This window comes from Miniopterus schreibersii, assembly GCF_964146895.1.
Source record: "Miniopterus schreibersii genome assembly, chromosome: 9".
Classification (NCBI taxonomy): Eukaryota; Metazoa; Chordata; class Mammalia; order Chiroptera; family Miniopteridae; genus Miniopterus; species Miniopterus schreibersii.
Window position 1 is genome coordinate 47,411,191 of NC_138118.1, and position 19,136 is coordinate 47,430,326.

At 37.2% G+C, this 19,136-nt stretch overlaps 1 protein-coding gene across 4 annotated transcripts in view; it reads right to left on the reverse strand.

The window, feature by feature from the left end:
* Nucleotides 1-19,136, reverse strand: part of MAGI2 (membrane associated guanylate kinase, WW and PDZ domain containing 2) — a 1,283,361-nt gene that overhangs the window by 254,479 nt on the left and 1,009,746 nt on the right. For all 4 annotated transcript variants that reach the window (XM_081147187.1, XM_081147188.1, XM_081147190.1 and 1 more), the window contains one exon: nt 18,028-18,210. In XM_081147187.1, coding sequence (XP_081003313.1) covers nt 18,028-18,210 — 183 coding nt within the window. The remainder of the gene's footprint in view (nt 1-18,027; nt 18,211-19,136) is intronic.

Below are 19,136 nucleotides of genomic sequence, written 5' to 3' on the forward strand. Positions count from 1 at the left end.
ACATCATCTGGGCTCTGGACATCTGTGGGTAGAGGGTTAACTCATGAACAAATGAACCACATTAGCTGGCAAATACTTGGCAGGGCTACTAATTTTGCCATTTTCCCAGAAGTAAGAGTTGATGATAGAATTCATGTATCCTATTATTCCTTTTGTTTCTTACGAGCACTGCTGTCTATAGAATTTAGTCCTGCTATTCACACTGGGTTCTTCCTTGGAGGGTTTCAAACATTGATCAGGGGTATTATTACTAGCCCATTGAGTCCAAGTGAATTACACAATTCCTTGCTCATACACACATATCAGTAATCATAGGCCTAGAGAAGACTGGACATTATCCCAGAAGCTCATTTTAAAGCATATTATCATTCTCAGTCAATTAGCTCAGACTCATATTCAAATTGCAAACTATTCAAACGTGGATTAAATGTATATTAAGATGCTAAGAAATTAAGTCTTCAAGATTAGACTTTTTTTCTCTTCTGCTTTTACCTCATTTCTGTCTTTATTCATTTTATTTTCATAAGTTTTTAACTTTAGAATTAGTTTGCAGGTATAGATACATGTTCTTCATTTACTCAAGAAGTCACTATCTCCTCTCCCTACCTTTTTCTCCCTCTCCTTCTTTTTCAGTATTGATTTTGCTCTGTTTCAACAACTTTATATATGTTCTTTGGCCCATTACAAAACATATTCTTCTTTTAAGCCTTTTTGATGATGGAAGATTTACTATTTCCACAATCAACCAGAGATATATTTTGTTGCATCAGAAGTATTTGGTTTTAGGCACTTCCACAGATATGTCCCAGGGTGTCCAATGGGAAGTTTCTTAGTTGTCCATCTGTGTTTGAGTGACAAAGTATTATCTATAATACTTTGCTTTTTTTTGTTGTTTTTGTTTTCAAAATCAATATTTATTATGAAAGTTTTACAGTTGCATTAATCAATATACATACATAATTTAATTAATACAGTAAGCACAATTTCTCTAGAATATTTCACTATATTTAAAATAGATATTCAGAAATTGATAACAAATACAAATTACATTTCTTGTTCATATTACTAACAGATAGATAGATCTCTTACAAAGTGTTCCTTTGTCCTTTATAGCTGTTACTTTGGAGGAAAGTGCTTTAGAATACAAAGGTATCTCCATTCCCTTACATTGTTTAAGGTGCATTTTGAGCAATAAATAAAATGAATGTACTCCTTTCTCTTTCATCAAAATTTAACCCAGTAATGAAATAGGAATAAAAATAAAAATAAGAATTCATCATTTACATTGCATTTCAGTGTTGATGCAGATGCAAAGAATTTCTGCCATTTCTTCCTTTTTACATTGAGAGGATTATAGAAGAAGCTCTTTAAACATTCTGAGATCCTTAAGATGATTTCTACATGAACCCTAAGTGGTGTTAATGATATTTTCAGAAAGGATGTTTTACTTAGCTGGCAAGAAAAAGAACTCTGTAACCTTTGCGCAAATATCATAAAACAGAGTTGCTAAAAGAATTTTCTACCATTAACCTATCAATAAGCTCTTACAGAATCCACGTACCAATAGGAAACGGATGACTTTGTTTTCTCTGTCTCTGCTTCAGCAAATACTGTCAATTAAGCTAAATAGAGCTCCAGAAGAAGCTATGATAAACTTGGTTGCAAGCCAAGAGGGATCCAACTAAAAGAAGAAAATGTGAAACTCTTTTTATTAAGGATTTGAGCAGAACTTAAATTCTAACCTCAGACTGAATAGATAATACAAAATCCCTACAGATTTAACTAACTATATAAAACAGCAGATGAACAATCAGGGATCTTGGCCCTAGAACTGAGACACAGAATCCTGGAGTTTGGTCGAGTGTGTTTTTTTCTCTTTGCTTATAAACCAGGGAAGGTGATGCTCTCGTACTCTTGCTTCACCCACGAGTCCCTAAAGAATACTGAGTTAGCTTTCCTTAAGCAGTTTTGAGCCACTCATCGAGTTCCACATATGAATTATTTGCTTTACTTTCCCCTCAAATGGCACAACACATCTTTTTTTGTTTTTCTTTTTTCTTTCTAAAAACTGTCAGCTCTTTTGGAATTGAACAGTGCCATCCAAAACAACTACTGCATATTGATTGTCTTTTCTTACATTTATTCAGGCTGATTTTCCATTCTCTAGCTTAGTGGCTTAGCTATTATACCCTCGTAAAAAGAACTCTTTGAGTGTTAAATAAAAATTCACCTGTCCTTCTTGCCTTCTCACCCTCTGCAAAGGAACCTTCACTCTAGGGAGCTTTCGAAAGATGTGCCGCTATACCCTGATGAGCCGGAACAGGAGACTGTGGATGATTAAATACCAACAGCGCACTGTTTCCGTACTAAATGCAGACTAGCCATCGGCCTCCACCTAATGAGCCTATAACCTAATTAGACAGACTGACAACACCCAGAAGGGAAAAGGTAAGAATGCACACAAGCACAGTAAGTTACAGTGGAGAAAGTGGCATATAAACATGTTTAAGAATATAAAGCCACCATAAAACTAGCTCACCACTGAAGCATGTTTTGCAGTTTAAAAAATATTTGTATAGTCTCTGCCTTATTTATCCTGTACAGTAGTATGACCATAAATGTTTACTGGGCAAGGATATCAAATATATGCTTAGGTCTTAGACATAAACGGAGTTTATGCAAATTCTCAGTATTAAGCTGTAAGGCACCTCTTCCTGTAATTACTTTTTCTCTGAGGACCTCATTCCTCATTTGAGCATCTGAATGATGTGAGCAGAGGACATTCAGACGTTTTCCTTAAGTAAAAGGGATAAAATATCTTTGAATTGGCATAACAATCTCAAAGATGTTTCTACATCCTATGTTGTTTTGAGAAAACATCATCCCTCTTGGGATCACTTCCAAGGCAACACCAACTTTCTTCATCTGCCCCACACTCGAAACTGAAAAGTGCTTCTCTGGGGGAGGCAGTGAGGGACTAGGCGCCTCAGAGACCTGCCCTGGAATCCTACTTTATTGCACCTTAGTCTAGCTAGTTTGTCTCTTCCATGTGTTTGTAGATTTCTGTTCACAGGTAATAGTTTCATTTGAGTCTCAATAATCATGTGAAATCTTAGGACTCTAAGTTCTGTGTTTAGATAACTTGATTGTCTAAATGACATACTTTAAAAATTACCTCATAGGTGTTTTTCCAGAAAATTTTGGAAATATCTTTAATTTGGTACTACTTAATAACAAAAAGATACTATTTACTGATAAAAATGATTTCTAGGAATATCCTCCCATCCCTCAAATCAGTTAAGGTTGAGAGCAAAAAAACTGGCGTAGGTGGCAAAGAAAAAAAACCCCATGCTATTATAAAATATTATGCATTCTGTGTATTAACCTTAAAATTATCTTTTAACCAGTCAGATAGGAGTATGTAAGATAAGCATACAGGGGTATATAAGTTAGTGAAAAGGAAAACTATTTTTTTCTTCTATCTAGATCTTTTCTTATGTCTTTCTTCATTAATAAGAATATGGAATTTGTTTTACAAAATAAATTCAACATACATACATATACACACACATAGTGCTCATTAGAAGTCTGGGGCTGAAGATGGTGAGGTGGAAGAGAAGGCAGGTAGCAAAGAAACATAATATCACGCCTTAGAGATGGTGATAGTTCAATTTCCAACATGAACACAACTGCCTGATTATTCAGACTCTGATTAACCCTCCACTTCTGGGGCGCTGACTATTCTCCTGGATGATAGTAGCACAGTGGTCAAGAAGGGGTTTTTTAACTTTCCTGAACTTAAGTTTCCTTATTTATAAAATAATAGTTATATCTATCTCATAGGTTACTGTAGAGATTAAATCAGATGCTATATATTAAGAGTTTGGCACAATGCCACTGAACTCTCAATGAATGTGTAGTATTATTAGTTAGACAACCTATTCCATTGTAGGGTAGTTCTTCCATTAAGCTATCTTTAAAATAATGAATCAAACTCCAGCTCTGTATAATTTTCATCTATTTGTGGTTGTTCTCCCATCTGAACAGACCTAGAGGAACTTGATGGAAAATGAGGCTGCTCCTTCTTTGTTTAGGCAGCGATTCAATGTCTGAAGCACTTTGCATTCCTCATGCCGTAGGCTTTGACATATCCTTCTATCCCTTTCCCATCCCACTGAGTGGTTAACAGTATAGACTTTTCTAGCAATAAAAAATGAATTCTATTGCCACCACTTCCTCCTGAAAAGGAATCAAAAAGCTAATCATAAAATAAATCAATCAACGAAGAAAATATAAATAATGGAATTGAGAACTTACTTGTCTTTGATGGGAGACAGTTTCTAGATTTCAAATCTTATAAACATAAACTTTATGTAAGCCTTGTTCACATATTAACCTAACAGCTTCATTCCTTATGACTTAAGAGTTATTAAAACATTCTAATTAGGCTAAAACACTCCAAACTTGCTTCTCCCTCTGTATTAAAGGCAGCATAGTCCATCTAGCTACTTAACCATGAAACCCAAACAAGCAAACATACTTGATCTCATCAACTCAGACAAGAAGGACCACTGATCTCATTGAGATGTTTGCCATTTCATTTGCCCTTTCTCCTCCTGTAGTTCTCAGAGCTGAGACTTCCAATGGCGATGCCCAGCACACAGCAACTTCAAGCAAAATGACCAAGGCCCTGAGTGCCAGCCCCTCACTCTCGTCCCACCCTCTGATCTCCAGCTGCTTCTTTCCACTCACCAAGTTCAACTGCAAGCTCTAGGGCAAGGGAGCTCACTGGCAGAATCCATAAAGGGAACCAGAGGAGGCGGGATTGGAGAGGAAAATGGACGAGACCTTGCACATTTCATAACTTCTTTTTTGACTCCTGTCTGTTTCTCTACAGTGTGTATTTATGCTGACTCCAGTGTTATCTTTCTAAAATGCACATTTGATCGGGTTGTTTCCCTGCTTATAGCCGATGCCTCCATGCCCCCTGAGCATGTTTTTAGTTCCCTTCTGCTTTAAGCTCCTGGCAGCCTTTCACCTCAACTTCAGTTTCTGCCCTTCTCTGCTGCATCCTAGGTTCCAGGTATAACAAACAGCCCATGGTTTTCCATGTCCCCCAGATCTGGATCCTTGCAAGGACCATGCTGTTTTCATCTTATAAGCCAAGATCCTACCTGGAATAGCTCCTGGCTCTTAGTAAAAGCCCCCACATGTGCCTGCTAAGTGAATGGGTATCTTCACTTTTGCACACAATATTCCCATACCTGGAACGCTTAATAAATTCATAATTTCCCTTCAGGTCTCCAAATCACACTTCTCTGTGAAACCTTCCCTGGTTCTCTCCCCACACCCCCTCCTCTTGTGAGAGAAGCATTTCTCTGTCCTTCCTCAGCAATCTGTACACATCCTTTCTAGTATTTATCTCCAGGTGCCATTTGAAATTGTTCACATACCTCTGTTGCTTTACCAGACTCTAGATTCCTTTATGGCAGAGACTATATTATTCATCCATGGGTCCCCAGGACCTGGAAGGATGCATGGCCGGTGCTCAGTGTACACCCAACCTGCTTACTGAGCAGTCTCATCTAATGAGTAGGGGGTAAAATAGGAAGTAGCTTAAACCCCACTGTTACTATTTTCATATCCTTCTCCCACTCCTTAATGATAGCTTGGGGAAATTCTTAGCTCATAAGTCACTTTTGGCTATGATATGTCCACCTTGTGAAGCCTCAACTTCAAAGTTGATTTAAATCTCTTTTCTCCTACCCTCTGCAGGACTTATGCAGAGACCCTGGCAGTTTTGAGGTGGGTGAGGCATGGTCTGTCTCTGAGTCACTGACTCTTTCCTCCTTTACCCTCCAAGGTCTAGTTCTTTCAGTGTGTCATGTGCAGAGAGGAAGACTTTTTAATTTAACTGGCTTTTTAATTTGATAGTTTTTCATGCTGGTCATGGCTGCTTGTCTAGTGAATGATAAGTGGCCATTGCAGTGGCAGGTATCCAGTGGCTGGCTCTCTCAGGTGATGGATCTGTGCATCCATCCCAGGGTCAGTGCTTAAGTTTGACCTCTTTCATCTCCTGCCGCATCGGAGCACTGCTCAGCCTCTTGATGCTGGGGTATCCTTGCCCAGCAGGCAGCTCTCTTGAGTGGTGTGTGGAAGAAATCTGTTTCCAGTCAAGCTCTATTCCCACGGTCGCTTCATCCATGAACTCACATAGCCTGGCTGTGCCCAATCTGGGCTGTAGTGGTTTCATTGCCATGTCTTCTCTCTCTCTTGCCATCTCTTTCCAATTCACTTCTTTCCTATTCCAATTGGCAAAGGAAGCAAGTCCACTACCTAAGCAGATGTTCAATTAGAAAACCAAATCACCATCTCCCCTGCTTTTAGACAATTCCAGTTTCAAGGGTGGATTCCCTTAGAGCCTTCTCCCTCACTTGGACTGAAAAGCACCCCTCCTTTCTCACAGGGACAACTGGATTATCTCTCAACACAAGCACTGTATCTCACATAAGGAAAATATTTTCTTTTCTCCTCTCCAGCTTCTGTTTATATAGACTAGGTTGAGAGTAGAGGGAGGGAGGTTTATGGGCCCTAGAGCCATTACATGCAAAGTACCATTCAATATCCCATTATAAAATTTGTTGAATAGATGAATGAGCAAATAAATATATCTGTTTTGAATGATTATTAATAGATGCCCTGCAATGAGGTACTAGGTGGATTGTGAAACAGCACAAGATTAGTCCATGATAAAAGCCTAACAGAGAGCCCGGGACTTCTGTCTCAGGGCTCAGTTCCCAGCCTGTCATCTTTGTATAACTTCCCTTTTCTCAGCATGGTATGTGTTTGCAACATTAACTAGTAATGCGGCTGCACACATCAATAAGAGAACCGGAGAATTACTACAGAAAAAGCAGTTTTGTATTTTTTAGAATTTGCAACTCTGAATAGGGAGTAAAATGTCATTTCTGCCAGAGCGCAGCATCCTGCTCTGGTCTTATGTAAACTTGTCAGGCAATCCAAGAAACTGCCTCCGCTAGCCTCTGGGCAAAATGTTTCCTTTTCATAGAAAAATGTCACCTTTTCTCTAGGAAATGGCAGGTGGTTATTTTTTTCCAAAGGAAAAATGACCTTTGCATTTTGTTGAAAAAAATTCTCAAGGACTCAGCGTTGATAAAAAAAAACACACCCAGCAACACTGAAAACAATTCCACATCTTGTAGTTTGTACCTGAAGTTCTACTTTGTAAATTCTGAGATTACATCTGTCACCACTGATACAGCCTGGAGGTGAATGTCAATGGCCAGAAAATCCTGGCACCTTGTTTTTCAGAAATGTCCACTGCACACAGGATGGATTCTTGTAACTCCAGCCTTTGCTGCATCTAGCCCCAACACACACATGTGCACACACACTTTCACCTCATTAGTCCAACCCTTCAAAGTCTCTACATTTTAATTTAGGATCACAGTCCTATACAAGTCCATCAGAAACTGCTCTGAAAGAAACACGGGTTCTGTTACACAGTTTGTCTACCACCATGCTTAAAGGACGTGAAGTGCTTCATCTTAGATTTACAATTGTGGCAATCTAAGTTGGTATTTTTATGCAAAACATTTTCATTCTCTCATGGGAAATGGGAGAAAGTAAATCCTGTATTTTTTCTAGTTGGGTGAGAAAATAGGAAAGAATAACAACAAAGAGGCAAAAGGAGTGAAACTTTTGAGACCCAACACTTTAAAACAGAGAAGGAATATTAAAGTGGTGATATGGAGAAAGACAGATCTAGGTTATTAATCTTGGTCTCACAAAACAAATTCCCACTTCTTTTATCAATATCTCACACACGTGAAATGTTTTCCTTTCTGACAATAGTTCTCACCATTAAGAAATGCACAGTTCACCTTACAGTGCTGGATTTTCTAACAAAATAGTAAATTAGATGATGACACAAGATTTACCGTGTGTGCTCTTGTCAGTTCATGCAAATCTTCAGCTGGAGTGTGTGAGAGGCACATTAATTACAGTGGATACAAGAATAACGTTTCTGCATCTGCAGCAGTTTTGATATTTGCAGACTCCAGCACACTCCATCTCTAACTTCACTGGCAGCTTGAAAAACCAGCAGAATTACACTTATAAACAAAGGTCTGCATGGTAATTTATCTCCTATTGACTTCAGAGAAGGCTTCTCCTTTAGAATGCTAAGGAATTTATAATTATGAACCAAGATCTAAAACTTAGCTGATGAAACAAAGGCAAGTTTCTTGCCTCTTTTTCTGACTTACATTGCACATATCTGGCTTACATTTCACATATGATAATATATATGTGCATGTATATACACAATTAAACTATTCACTGAGCACTTACAAGGCTACATGACACCCTATACAGATATTTAATTCATGGAGTATTACAAGGAGTATTATTTCTCTTAACAGAAACATTTACCTTGACTCGTACATTTTCCAACTATCTTACCCTCCTTAGACTTTCTTTTTGTTTGTTATGATTTGGGATTAGCAAGCTTTTATTTTTGGAGTTATAAAAAATGAGAAATCATTATTAAACAAGTGAAAAGTAGGTTACCTACTTCTCTAAAACATGTCTAGAAAACAGGAATTAGGATCCTATGGCATGCCTAAATAGCACCCAGTCCAATTTTTTACATCAAGTGTCCTATCTGAGCTACCAGTCTACCAACAGAATAAGAATTATCAACATGGCACCACAATTCTGAAATTTTCTGATTATCCTCTTTAAATAAAAAAAGATTTAAAGAAGCAGGAGTTGTTTTGTCACCAAGTGTTCAATGCAGAATTATTTCATTCCAGGGTCCAATGGGCGAACATCCTAAGCTAGTCATACATCTTTTCATGTATTTATCACTCCCAGAATACTAAAGCTTCCTTTAATTTATTGAAGGATAGTCTTATAAATACTAATAATGGCTACCAACTTTGAGTCATTCCATGCGTCATGTCCTATTCTAAGTACTTTATATGTAATAACTCATCTGATGAAATGTTTGGTTAAACAAGACAGAGAAAAGCTTAAATAATTCTCCAAAGAGAACATAAATAATCACAGAGGAATCTAAGATTATTACAACAAATCTTATGCCTCCACAGTAATCCTTGTAAGCAAATCAGTGCTACACAGAAAGATTCATTCAACTGTTCAATCAGCCAGTTGAATATTTGCCATATATCTGGTAATGATCAAGTGTCACACACAGGCCTTGACCTCAGAGAGCTTATAGTCAGGTGCAAGGTGGGGGAGAGGCGTGGCATAAAAATATAGCAAGAATTTATAGTTCAGCTGGGGGGGCAGGTAAAAATAAGCACCATCTATAAAAAGCAGATTGTTTCCTGATTAACCAAGGGCTCAATTTCATTAGTTAATAAATAAAATAAAAAAGTAGTAGGAACCGAACAAATATGACATCATCTACAAGAACATATATGCCAACCCAGACACCAGAATCTGGTAAATCTTCGTATCTATTTAGAATCTTTGATTCATTTATAAGCAAAAGAATTGGTAATCCTGGCCCCAGACTTAAAAAGTTAAAATGACAGGAACTTTTTAAGCGTATGTAGATTATATCTTTATTTCAGATATTCTAACATAATCAGATCACCTTTCACTAATATACTGACAACCAACCACCTCCTCCACAGAGTAGATATAAAAAGATAACTTTAACTCCGTAATTTCCAATACATTTCCATTAAACTTAAATAATAAACTTTCAGGTTTTTAAAACGCCAACTTCAAACCTAGAAAGGGTCCGATAATGACATCCTGGTGTAATAATGTCTAACACCATTCTGAGTTCTGCTTTTACCCTGAGTGGAGGCCCCACCCACTTTCTCCTTTAGCTTCTAGGAGGCCAGTCAACCTATACTGCAAATTAATATAGAGCTTTCATGGAGAATAACTTAAAAATAATAGTGATAAAAGTACATTTAAGTGCATTGACTTTCATGACATTCGTAGGTACAATGATCATGAACATTGTAACTCAATTACTGTGTGACATATTCAAATGGATAGCAATAATAAAACTACAAAAAAATTAAAGCAACAAGCTTTGCTATCTCTGTGTTACAATGGGAATAGAGTCCTTAATTCTGGGGCAGAGGTGAGAACTAGGATTGGACTTGTATAGTAGTTATCCCTTCTCCTGTGAGCATTTAGCTACACTTAATTTAAAATGAAGAGGTCATAAGGAGCACACTGTACATGGCATTTACAAAAAGAGAGAAGAGAAATGTGTAAAAAAAGAGGTACTGCAAAAGCACTTATTTAGGTTACAAAGGCTTCTTTTTAAAAACTAAATGAGTTATTGATGAAGCATAACATGATTTTAAGAACTGGTACAACAAATTTTTTTATCCTTTCAAGTGGTTTGCTTTGTAGCTGAAATCATGTTTTGTCACCCACAGCACCTGCATCACCTATCATCATAAGAGGAGGAGAGTAGGTATAAAGTGTTCAGTGTGGCACTCACTCTTGCTGTGAGATGCCTGCTATTGATCTAAAAGACACATCACTAGAAGAGGAGATATTAAGCGTTTGAACAAAATAAAGTTAGGTTTTAAAACTTAAGTGTGTTTAGAAAAAAATCAAGAGTAAATACATTGACAAGCTAAACAAGCACAGTTTATTTCTTCTCTATTGCAGATACTAATATTGGTCAGCTGGCTAGAAATTCAATTTTATTTTCTGGCTTTTACAGAGCACAAAATGTTTTCTTTTAGCATCTAAAATTCATATATGTCTAAAAAAAGCAAAAATTATGTTAAAATCAAGGGATTATTTAAAAAGTTATCTAACATGGATTTGAGTCTGAATATTTTGTGAGGTCTTACAAACTGAATTTCTTCAACCACCTCCTTTGTTTTTATCAGAAAGATAGAGCTAGAGACCTGGTGATTTTACTGCCCTTCATCTCTGGATGTGGTATTATAATTCACTATTATTTATTCAAGAGAAGGCAAAAACTTATCAACACTCCTGTTCCAGAAGATTGTGAGAGGGTAGAGTGCCCATGAAAGTAAAGGATAATTTTCTCAGGGAAGTTTAAACAAACTCAAGGAATTCAGAAACAAAGAAGCCACAGGAAGGATACTGCAGAGATGAAATACTACTTGAAATCTGTGCACTTTTCCCACCAAAACATGGAGCCCATTTTCCCTCCCTTAGAATCGGGACTGATGAGTGACCTGCTTTGATCAATAGAAGGGGTGGAAGTGATGTTGAACTGGTTCCAGGCTAGGCTTTAAGATGCTTGGCACCTTTCCCTTTTGCTTTCTGGAGCCCTAAGCCACCATGTAAGGCAGCTCAGCCACCCTGTTGAGACCACGTGGAGAGAGAGAGAGGCCTTGTCAGCCCTCGAGAGTCCCATCCACCCCAGCTGAGGCATCAGTGTGTGTGAAGCCACCTTGCACACCCCAGCCCCAGGAGGTGACTAGATGGCTGCAGCTGCATGAGAGCCCCAAAGTGAGCCTCATAGAGGAGAACCAAGCAGCTGATCCCCAGCAAGAATGCAGAGTCATGAGCAAACATCTGATTGTTCTTTTAAATCACTGAGCTTTGGCGGGGTTTGCTATGCAGCAACAGAAAACTAAACAAATAATAGAAAATTACATTTCTCTGATTAGTTCATTTGCTTCTGGCAATTGACAGAACCATCTAATGGTTTTTTACAGCAAAATGTAAACACTTGGCTGTGGAGGTGGGAGGTGATGAAGAACTGGCTGATTCACTAGGACGTTTCTATAAGGCAGCCAGTCAGTGAGATAGCAGTCACCGGGAGAGACCAACACAGTGTGCGTGCAAAATTTAAAGGAGCCTGGATATCAGTTAATTATAAGGTGGTGGGAAATAAGGCACAAGAAACATTTTAAACACTTCTTAGGCTTTCTTATACGTATATGTTGCTCCTCCTCAGGAGATGTTTAATTAACAACCATGGAATTTATTGTACTGGTTCGGAAGGACCAAAAAACATTGGGGTGGGGCAAGGTGGAAAACCATTGGGTGGCCATTAACTAGAGAATCAGCCTTAAGAGAGGCGATAAGTGTCACATTGAGAGCACAGCAGTCATCTGCCCACATAGCATTTACTGCTTTAGGTTAATCTTTGCTGTTTTTTAGGGAGCAAAAGGGCAATTGTGATTTCAGATAATGCAATTATGAAATAGAGAATCTCAAAACAGTGCTAAAATCCCGAAAGAATGAGAAATTGCTCAGAGCTCCATGTCTTAGACTGATAAGAAAGATGCACTAAGGATTAATTAGTTTGTTCTATTTGATCGATGGCCATAGTCTCCACCCCAAAGGTCAGTCTCTAGGAATATTCGTCAACACTCCTTCAAAGCAATTCTGAGCAAAGGGTGGATTGCAAGAGAGTCAGGACAGGATGGAGGATGTTTGCTAAGCTGTACAGCAGGTGGGAAAAGCTGTCTTCTTGCTACCACTACACGTGATGCTTCTAAGTTCAGTGGGCCTAGTAGTGCAGATTCTAAGACTCCTAGTTCAACATGACAGACAAAATACACATGGCTACCGGCTTTAACGAAGACTTGAAAATGAACAAACCCACAGCAGTGAAGAGAACCTGAGAGAGGCCATCGTCGGACAGAGAGAGGCTAATAGAAGATAAGAGAATTTCAGAATGTGGAATGCCAGTGAAAGCACGATAACCGATGCATCATGGCACTGGAAGGTACATTTCAGAGCAGGGGTTGGCAAACTATGGCCCATGGAGCAAAGCTGCAGCTGTCTGTATTTGTAAACATAGTTTTATTGGAATAAAGACATACCCATTTATTTATGTATTGTCTGTGGCTGACTTCATGATAAAAGAGTTAAATAGTTGTGACTGACCACAGGACCCACAAAGCCTGAAGTATTTACTAGTTGACCCTGTTCTAACGTGTTCATGGAAGGGAGGGAAACATGGACAAAGACACTCAGTTGCTCTGCAGAATTCCAGAAAGCTTGAGATTAGGAAACAGCTGATACAAGTACACAGAGATCCGCCCTGCTATCCCTGGTGCAGAACTCTCACCACCAACCCTGAGTCAGAGGGTGAGGGTGTCTCCCAAAAAACTGGCCCATTAAACAGGCTTTCATATTCTGGTCCTGCCTGAAAATCCCTGGTAGAATCTGACCAGTCTTCAAACTCTGCCACAAATGTAGAACCCCCAAGCAATTTTTCAGTGTTTCACTTTTAAATATGGACAACTGAGGATCACAAGACAGATGAGGACTGTGTGCTAGTAAAATGAACATCCATGAAAAAAGAGGGTGTGGATACGAGTAACAGTGGGCTCTGTCTGGGAGAGACATGATGGAAAATTCCATGTGTCAGCTGTACAACAGGCCTGGTAGGAGTAAGGGACAAAAGAAGCCCAGAAAAGGAAACCCTCCAGAGGACCTAAAATGATGGTGCTTTGAGGGAAAAGTATTATTTTTAAAAAGATATTGCAAAAAAGAAAGAAAAAGTGAAACTCCATAAATGTGTTTAAGGGGAAAAATGTATTAATGGTACACCACTGGGGTCAGTGAACAAATTTACAGAGCCGTGGTAATGCAAAGACTATACAGATACTGCTAAAATCACTTGTAAAACTCTATTGGGAGAAGACGGGAAGGCAGATGGGGGACAAGAGAACTAAAGCTTCATTTCTTTCTAAAAGGAAATACTATAAATACGTCATGTCTAAAACTGTTAAATCAAGACAACAGTATAAACACATTAATTAGAGGTGTGAAAATAGTTACCAAAAAAACCATCTAAAAGAAAACAAACTGATCAGTGCCTCTGGGATATGAGCCTGGAGGGTAAGGAGGGGCGGGGCAGGAAATGTTGTATGCATTATAAATATTTTGATACTTTTTCCCATGTGCATGTATTGATTTGACAATTTTTAAAAGTATATAAATGCATATGCCTGAAAAACAGTTCCACAAATTTGGAATCAGTAGATATAGGGGCACAGGAGTATGCATCTTTAAAAATCTCCCCCAGTGATTCTGACAAATTTATTCTTGTGCCTCTGCTTTTACAAACACAAATAAAGAGGTAGCAACCAGTAAAAGAGCAGTAACATCGATCTGCCAAATGGAGAAATGCCAGGAGCTATAGGAGGTCAGGATGTTGGTGTTCCAGACAGCTTCCTGCCATTTTACTAATAAAATGGACAAATATTAGAAGACACATAAAAACTAATAGGCTGTGAGTGACCTCGTAATTCTATAGGAGAACTTCATAGATACAACAGCTTTTCTCCCTCTTACATTTGTTGAAACTCAAAAGCCTTGATTCAAAAATTAGTCTGGGGAAAAACATAAAACATCACATAACGAGGAAAACTTTGTAACTGAAGCATGTTAGATCAACAATTTCAGACTCTGTGGTCTCCATGTAAATCATGTAACATCAATCTTGATTTTTAAAATAGTTTAAAGGATGTTATCAAAATCTTTGGTGTCTACAAATGATTGCTGAGATGTGTAGAATACCTAATAATCAGAAGTAGGATGGTTTCTGGGCAATATGGTAACTTTTTCTAGGAAAGCATCTTCTGGAACATAGTACGGCCATTGGGGATTGGCTCAGTTAGTTATCCAAAAGCAGCCAGGGGCAAAGTGTCCTCATTTTCTCTGTTCTCTAACCCTTCCCAGGACTCAGAAAGAGAGAATTACCACCCATCCTTGTTTCTATTCTGCAGGATCCTAGGTTGACTTTTTAGTAGAGTGGATTTGCTTAGTGTCCACACAAACTGACATCTCTTTGCCTAAATTAGAGATCATCTAGAGCAAGAAAAGGTGATTAAAATATTTTCATGCTTATTTCAAAGTCAAAAGAGACTCCTCACCTTTTAAATACAAATGATTTATTGTTTATATCCTTAGTATCCATTAATTTTGTTAATTTTGCAGATAAATCATTACAAAATGGAAATTTCTTCCCTAACATGTATTGTCTTTTTAATTTCATCCAGAAATTGGAAAGCTGGCCTCTTTTTGCTTCAGTGGTAAGCTATTGGTCAAATTACCTTGACTGCACTGTACTGTAGCAGTGGGATTCAACAATTTAAAATTTTACTTCTTAATTTCTAAGAACATCCACTCATCCATCCAGTACTCATTGAGCACCTGCTATCTACGTGACACTGTAGGAACAACAAGAAAACAGCAACCACAGGGTAAATCTCTATGCTTAACAGATTAAAAATTTATATGAGAAAGGTTTTATACATAGGCATGTGTGCATTTATGATATCTATGTTTTTTAATTTGATTATATACTATTCTTTGATGTTTGTCTAAATAGTTCATGTTTATAAGTTACTGTCGTTTTATTAGATACTTCCCATGAACATTCACTGAAGGTAAAATATTAATGTACACTGTGATGGCGTATAAACCTTTCTAGGTATTCCCCCACTGTGGTGCCTTTGCATATGCGGTTTCCTCCTCTTACAGCTTTCCTCACTTATCCACCCAACAAATACCTATTCATCATCCAAATTCTGTCAGGCATGATCTTCTCTTTGAGTCTTCCCAAAACACTTTCTGATTGAATTGACCACCCTCTCCTCTGTACTGTTTCTGGACTTTGTACATATTTTTATTATTGCATTGATAGAAACACTTGCTTCTTCATTCTTGTATTCTTAATAAGGAGCAGAATGCCTGGCACAGGTGGCTACTCACTAAATAGTAGCTCAACTAAACTGAGGAGCCATTCCCTCTATGATAACGTGTGGAATGCCACAGAAATGTGTTCACATTTTATTTTAAATTATCTCTAAATCTAAAATAAGCATTTTTGAATATTTAGTAAGCAGTAGATTTCAATGTTTTGTTAAACTCTTCTCTGATGAGAAATTCTCATCCTTACAAAAGCCTAATAAAATTATATAGTTAGGAATACGCTTTTCCTTTTAAAAATTTCTGTTGCTCACTCCCCCTACCTACTCTTATGACTTTGTGCCAACAGCATGGTTTTTTATAGACTTAGCCTATTCATATGTTACAATTACTTGTTTATACATCCATGGCCCCTCTTAGATATAAACTCCTGGAGAGCCGGGGCCTTGTCATATCCATTTTTGTAGTGCTGGTGTACAGCAATGACTATGAAAAGGAAGAGCTTGGAAGGTCCTTGCTGAATTAATAGAGGAAAAGTAGAAGACAGTAAATAGAATTAAATTCTAGGGTCTCCTTTTTCTATTCAAACCTGTTTTATAAACTACATAAGTAGTTTCATAAACTACATAAAACTCTGACTTTGTTTTTGAAGGGCTAGCTTAGACTGTGGGTATAGCAAACTAGGAATTGAGTAGGAAGGGAAAATTCTTAGCTGTGCAAACATTTTCATTTTATTTTGTCTTTAAAATTTACACTGGAAGAGGCCTTTTTCTAGTTTTAAAACATGGAGTAGTGGGTTGGATCAGAGGAAAAAATAATTGGATTCTTTATTATGAAAAGAAATAGGTTTATTAAATATTTCACTAAAGTTCAAAAGCTTTGGAGATCTTTTTCCCTCTGCTAAGATGCCATTATTTCCATAATTTCCTCTTACTCTAATTATAGGCATCAGGATGATTTTTAGTTGAGTCATTTGATGTTTCTCTGTGATTTTTTGGCAACACAAGGGTGTGGATTCCTAGTGAAATATCACCAGATGAACAGTAGTGTTGGACTAGATTAATCTTGCAGAAAATGATGTACACAATTTTTTACAACAGTACTGTTTAAAAAAATGTGATGAGTTTAAAAAGTTCATTCAACTTTTAAGGACATGTAGCATCTATTAAATGTATTATAACTCACTAGTAAGTGAGAGTGACAAATATGCTCATTAGGTGACCTTGAAAAGAAGTCATTTCTACAGAAACCATTTAGTAATTGGCAATGAAGCATTTGATATTTTTTAAATTAAAAATCCCAGAAGACTCTCAATTTTATGTTGTTTCTTCATACAGAAAGCACTTTAAAATCCATGGGATAACAATCCATAAATCTATAGATCATACAAATGACATAACTCCTCTTCAAAAGTAATTCTCTAACTTGTATATCTACTAGAACCCATTGACTTCACAAGTTGATATAATAAATTAAATCGATGTGGTGAAAAATGCGAAATGGTGATATAGTTCTTTGGAGGACAGTTACTACACTTAATACTCTTTCTAAGGCATTTCAAAAACAATACTACACAATTCTTGAATCAGCACTTTAAATACACAAGATCAAATTTGATTTCTTTTTTTCTCACATAAGTATTTACAAATTATGGGATTAATCCAAGGTCATGGGCCAGGTAGAAGAACTTAAAATTAGACTGCAAAATCAGACTTAGTTCATTACTTTTTTCTTGACCTCTATGCACCTTTCATATTTTACAGTTTTTACCCTTAGCAATTTGCCTCTGCATTTCCATGCTAAATTAATTTTGATTATAAGTTGATAGACATCCAAGTAACTGCATATGAAAATTAATTCATAAGGACTAGAGAAAAAAACCTATATATTAAAGCATATGGGGACATATAAAGATGAATACCATTTACATTTTTTTCTATGAGATAAGCATGAATATTTAAATATCTAACCTGGGCAATTCAGCATGAGAATATTACAGATTAATACAGATTAAAAATATCAATGGCTGAATATAAGTTAGAAAAGTATGAAATGTTAATCACATCCCTAAGAAGAAACTCTAGAATTAAATTAGAAAAGTGTCAATCTCGAGTCCATCAAACCCAGCAAATAGAAGGGACAGTCTGAAAAATGTGACAGAAATGACATTTCAAGCTGTTTCCAAAATACTTCAATTTGATACTCTTAAACTTAGGAAAAATAATTGTGGTTTTCCTCAAGTGAAGTGACCTTTAACCTTTAAATTCAAAACACAGAAAGAAGCTCCCCATATTTGCTGTAGAAAAATAGATATTGCAGAACAATTTTTGAAAATAACACTTAGGAACTTACCTGTTTCCATTTTTCCATCCTGTGCTGCGGGCCCATCCGGAATGACACTTTTCACCTGCAGAAACTCATCGGGCTCATCTCCACCAATGATGGTAAATCCAAAACCCATGTTGCTCTTTTTTAGGGTGGTGCTGAGGAATGTTCCCTTCAACTGGGATGCATCCCGGGTGAAGAGTGGTTTTTCTACATTGGCCAATATAAGTTAAAAAAGAAAAAGCACGTTTAAGGCAAGTTCTCACATGGGAAAGCCAGCCACTGAGCAGCCATCCTGGGGTTAATGTGGGTCTTCTACAGTAAATGCAAGCAGGGGGTGACTGCAGGGGCTAAGCTCTTAGTACTTTCTATAAACATAGATCAGTCCAAGCATCCAGGGAAACATGGAAATCTGCTTGGTTTGGAGAGAGATTTTTTTATTTTGGTCAAGTAAATCTTTCTATTCACTAAAGTAGCCCTTCTTGTGCTTAAAAAAGGCTGAATCAACATGCCATCAATGCCTTCAGATAAAGAGGAGCCTAAAGGCCCTGAGTGTGTTTCCCTTGTTCTATGAGTATCCAGGTAGGAGACTGAGTGGCTGGTCTTGCACAAAACCTTGAAGGGATAGGACTAGAAAACCGAAATGGACTATTTTGTTTTTAAAAAGAATAGAAACTATGAAATGTTGCTATCAATTCACATGTCAAAAATGTTTAGAAAGAGTACCTGGATGTGGGACTGAGTGAAGTTTTGCTTATATTGTGAGATGCTATAAAGATAACCAGATAGATCAATTTCTACTGCCCCAATAGTGTTTAGTATACTCTAAAATGTGAGCAAAAGGCAAGCCAATATTTCTACATAAGATATAATTATGAATGTGAAGGTAACAGATTTTGTAACAATATGCTGACACATTCAACACAGAACTTGAATCTGCTCATGTAGGTTTGATGATTAATTTGTTACATAATATGCTTTTGTAGCTATAATCTGTAAAAAATATTTTCCTAATAATATATCAAATGCTTTAAAAATAATAGTCACACTAGGAAACATAATATCTTTTAAATGCTATCACAGTCAAATATTATATATATATATATTTAGTTACAGTTTGGTTGATATGATTTGCT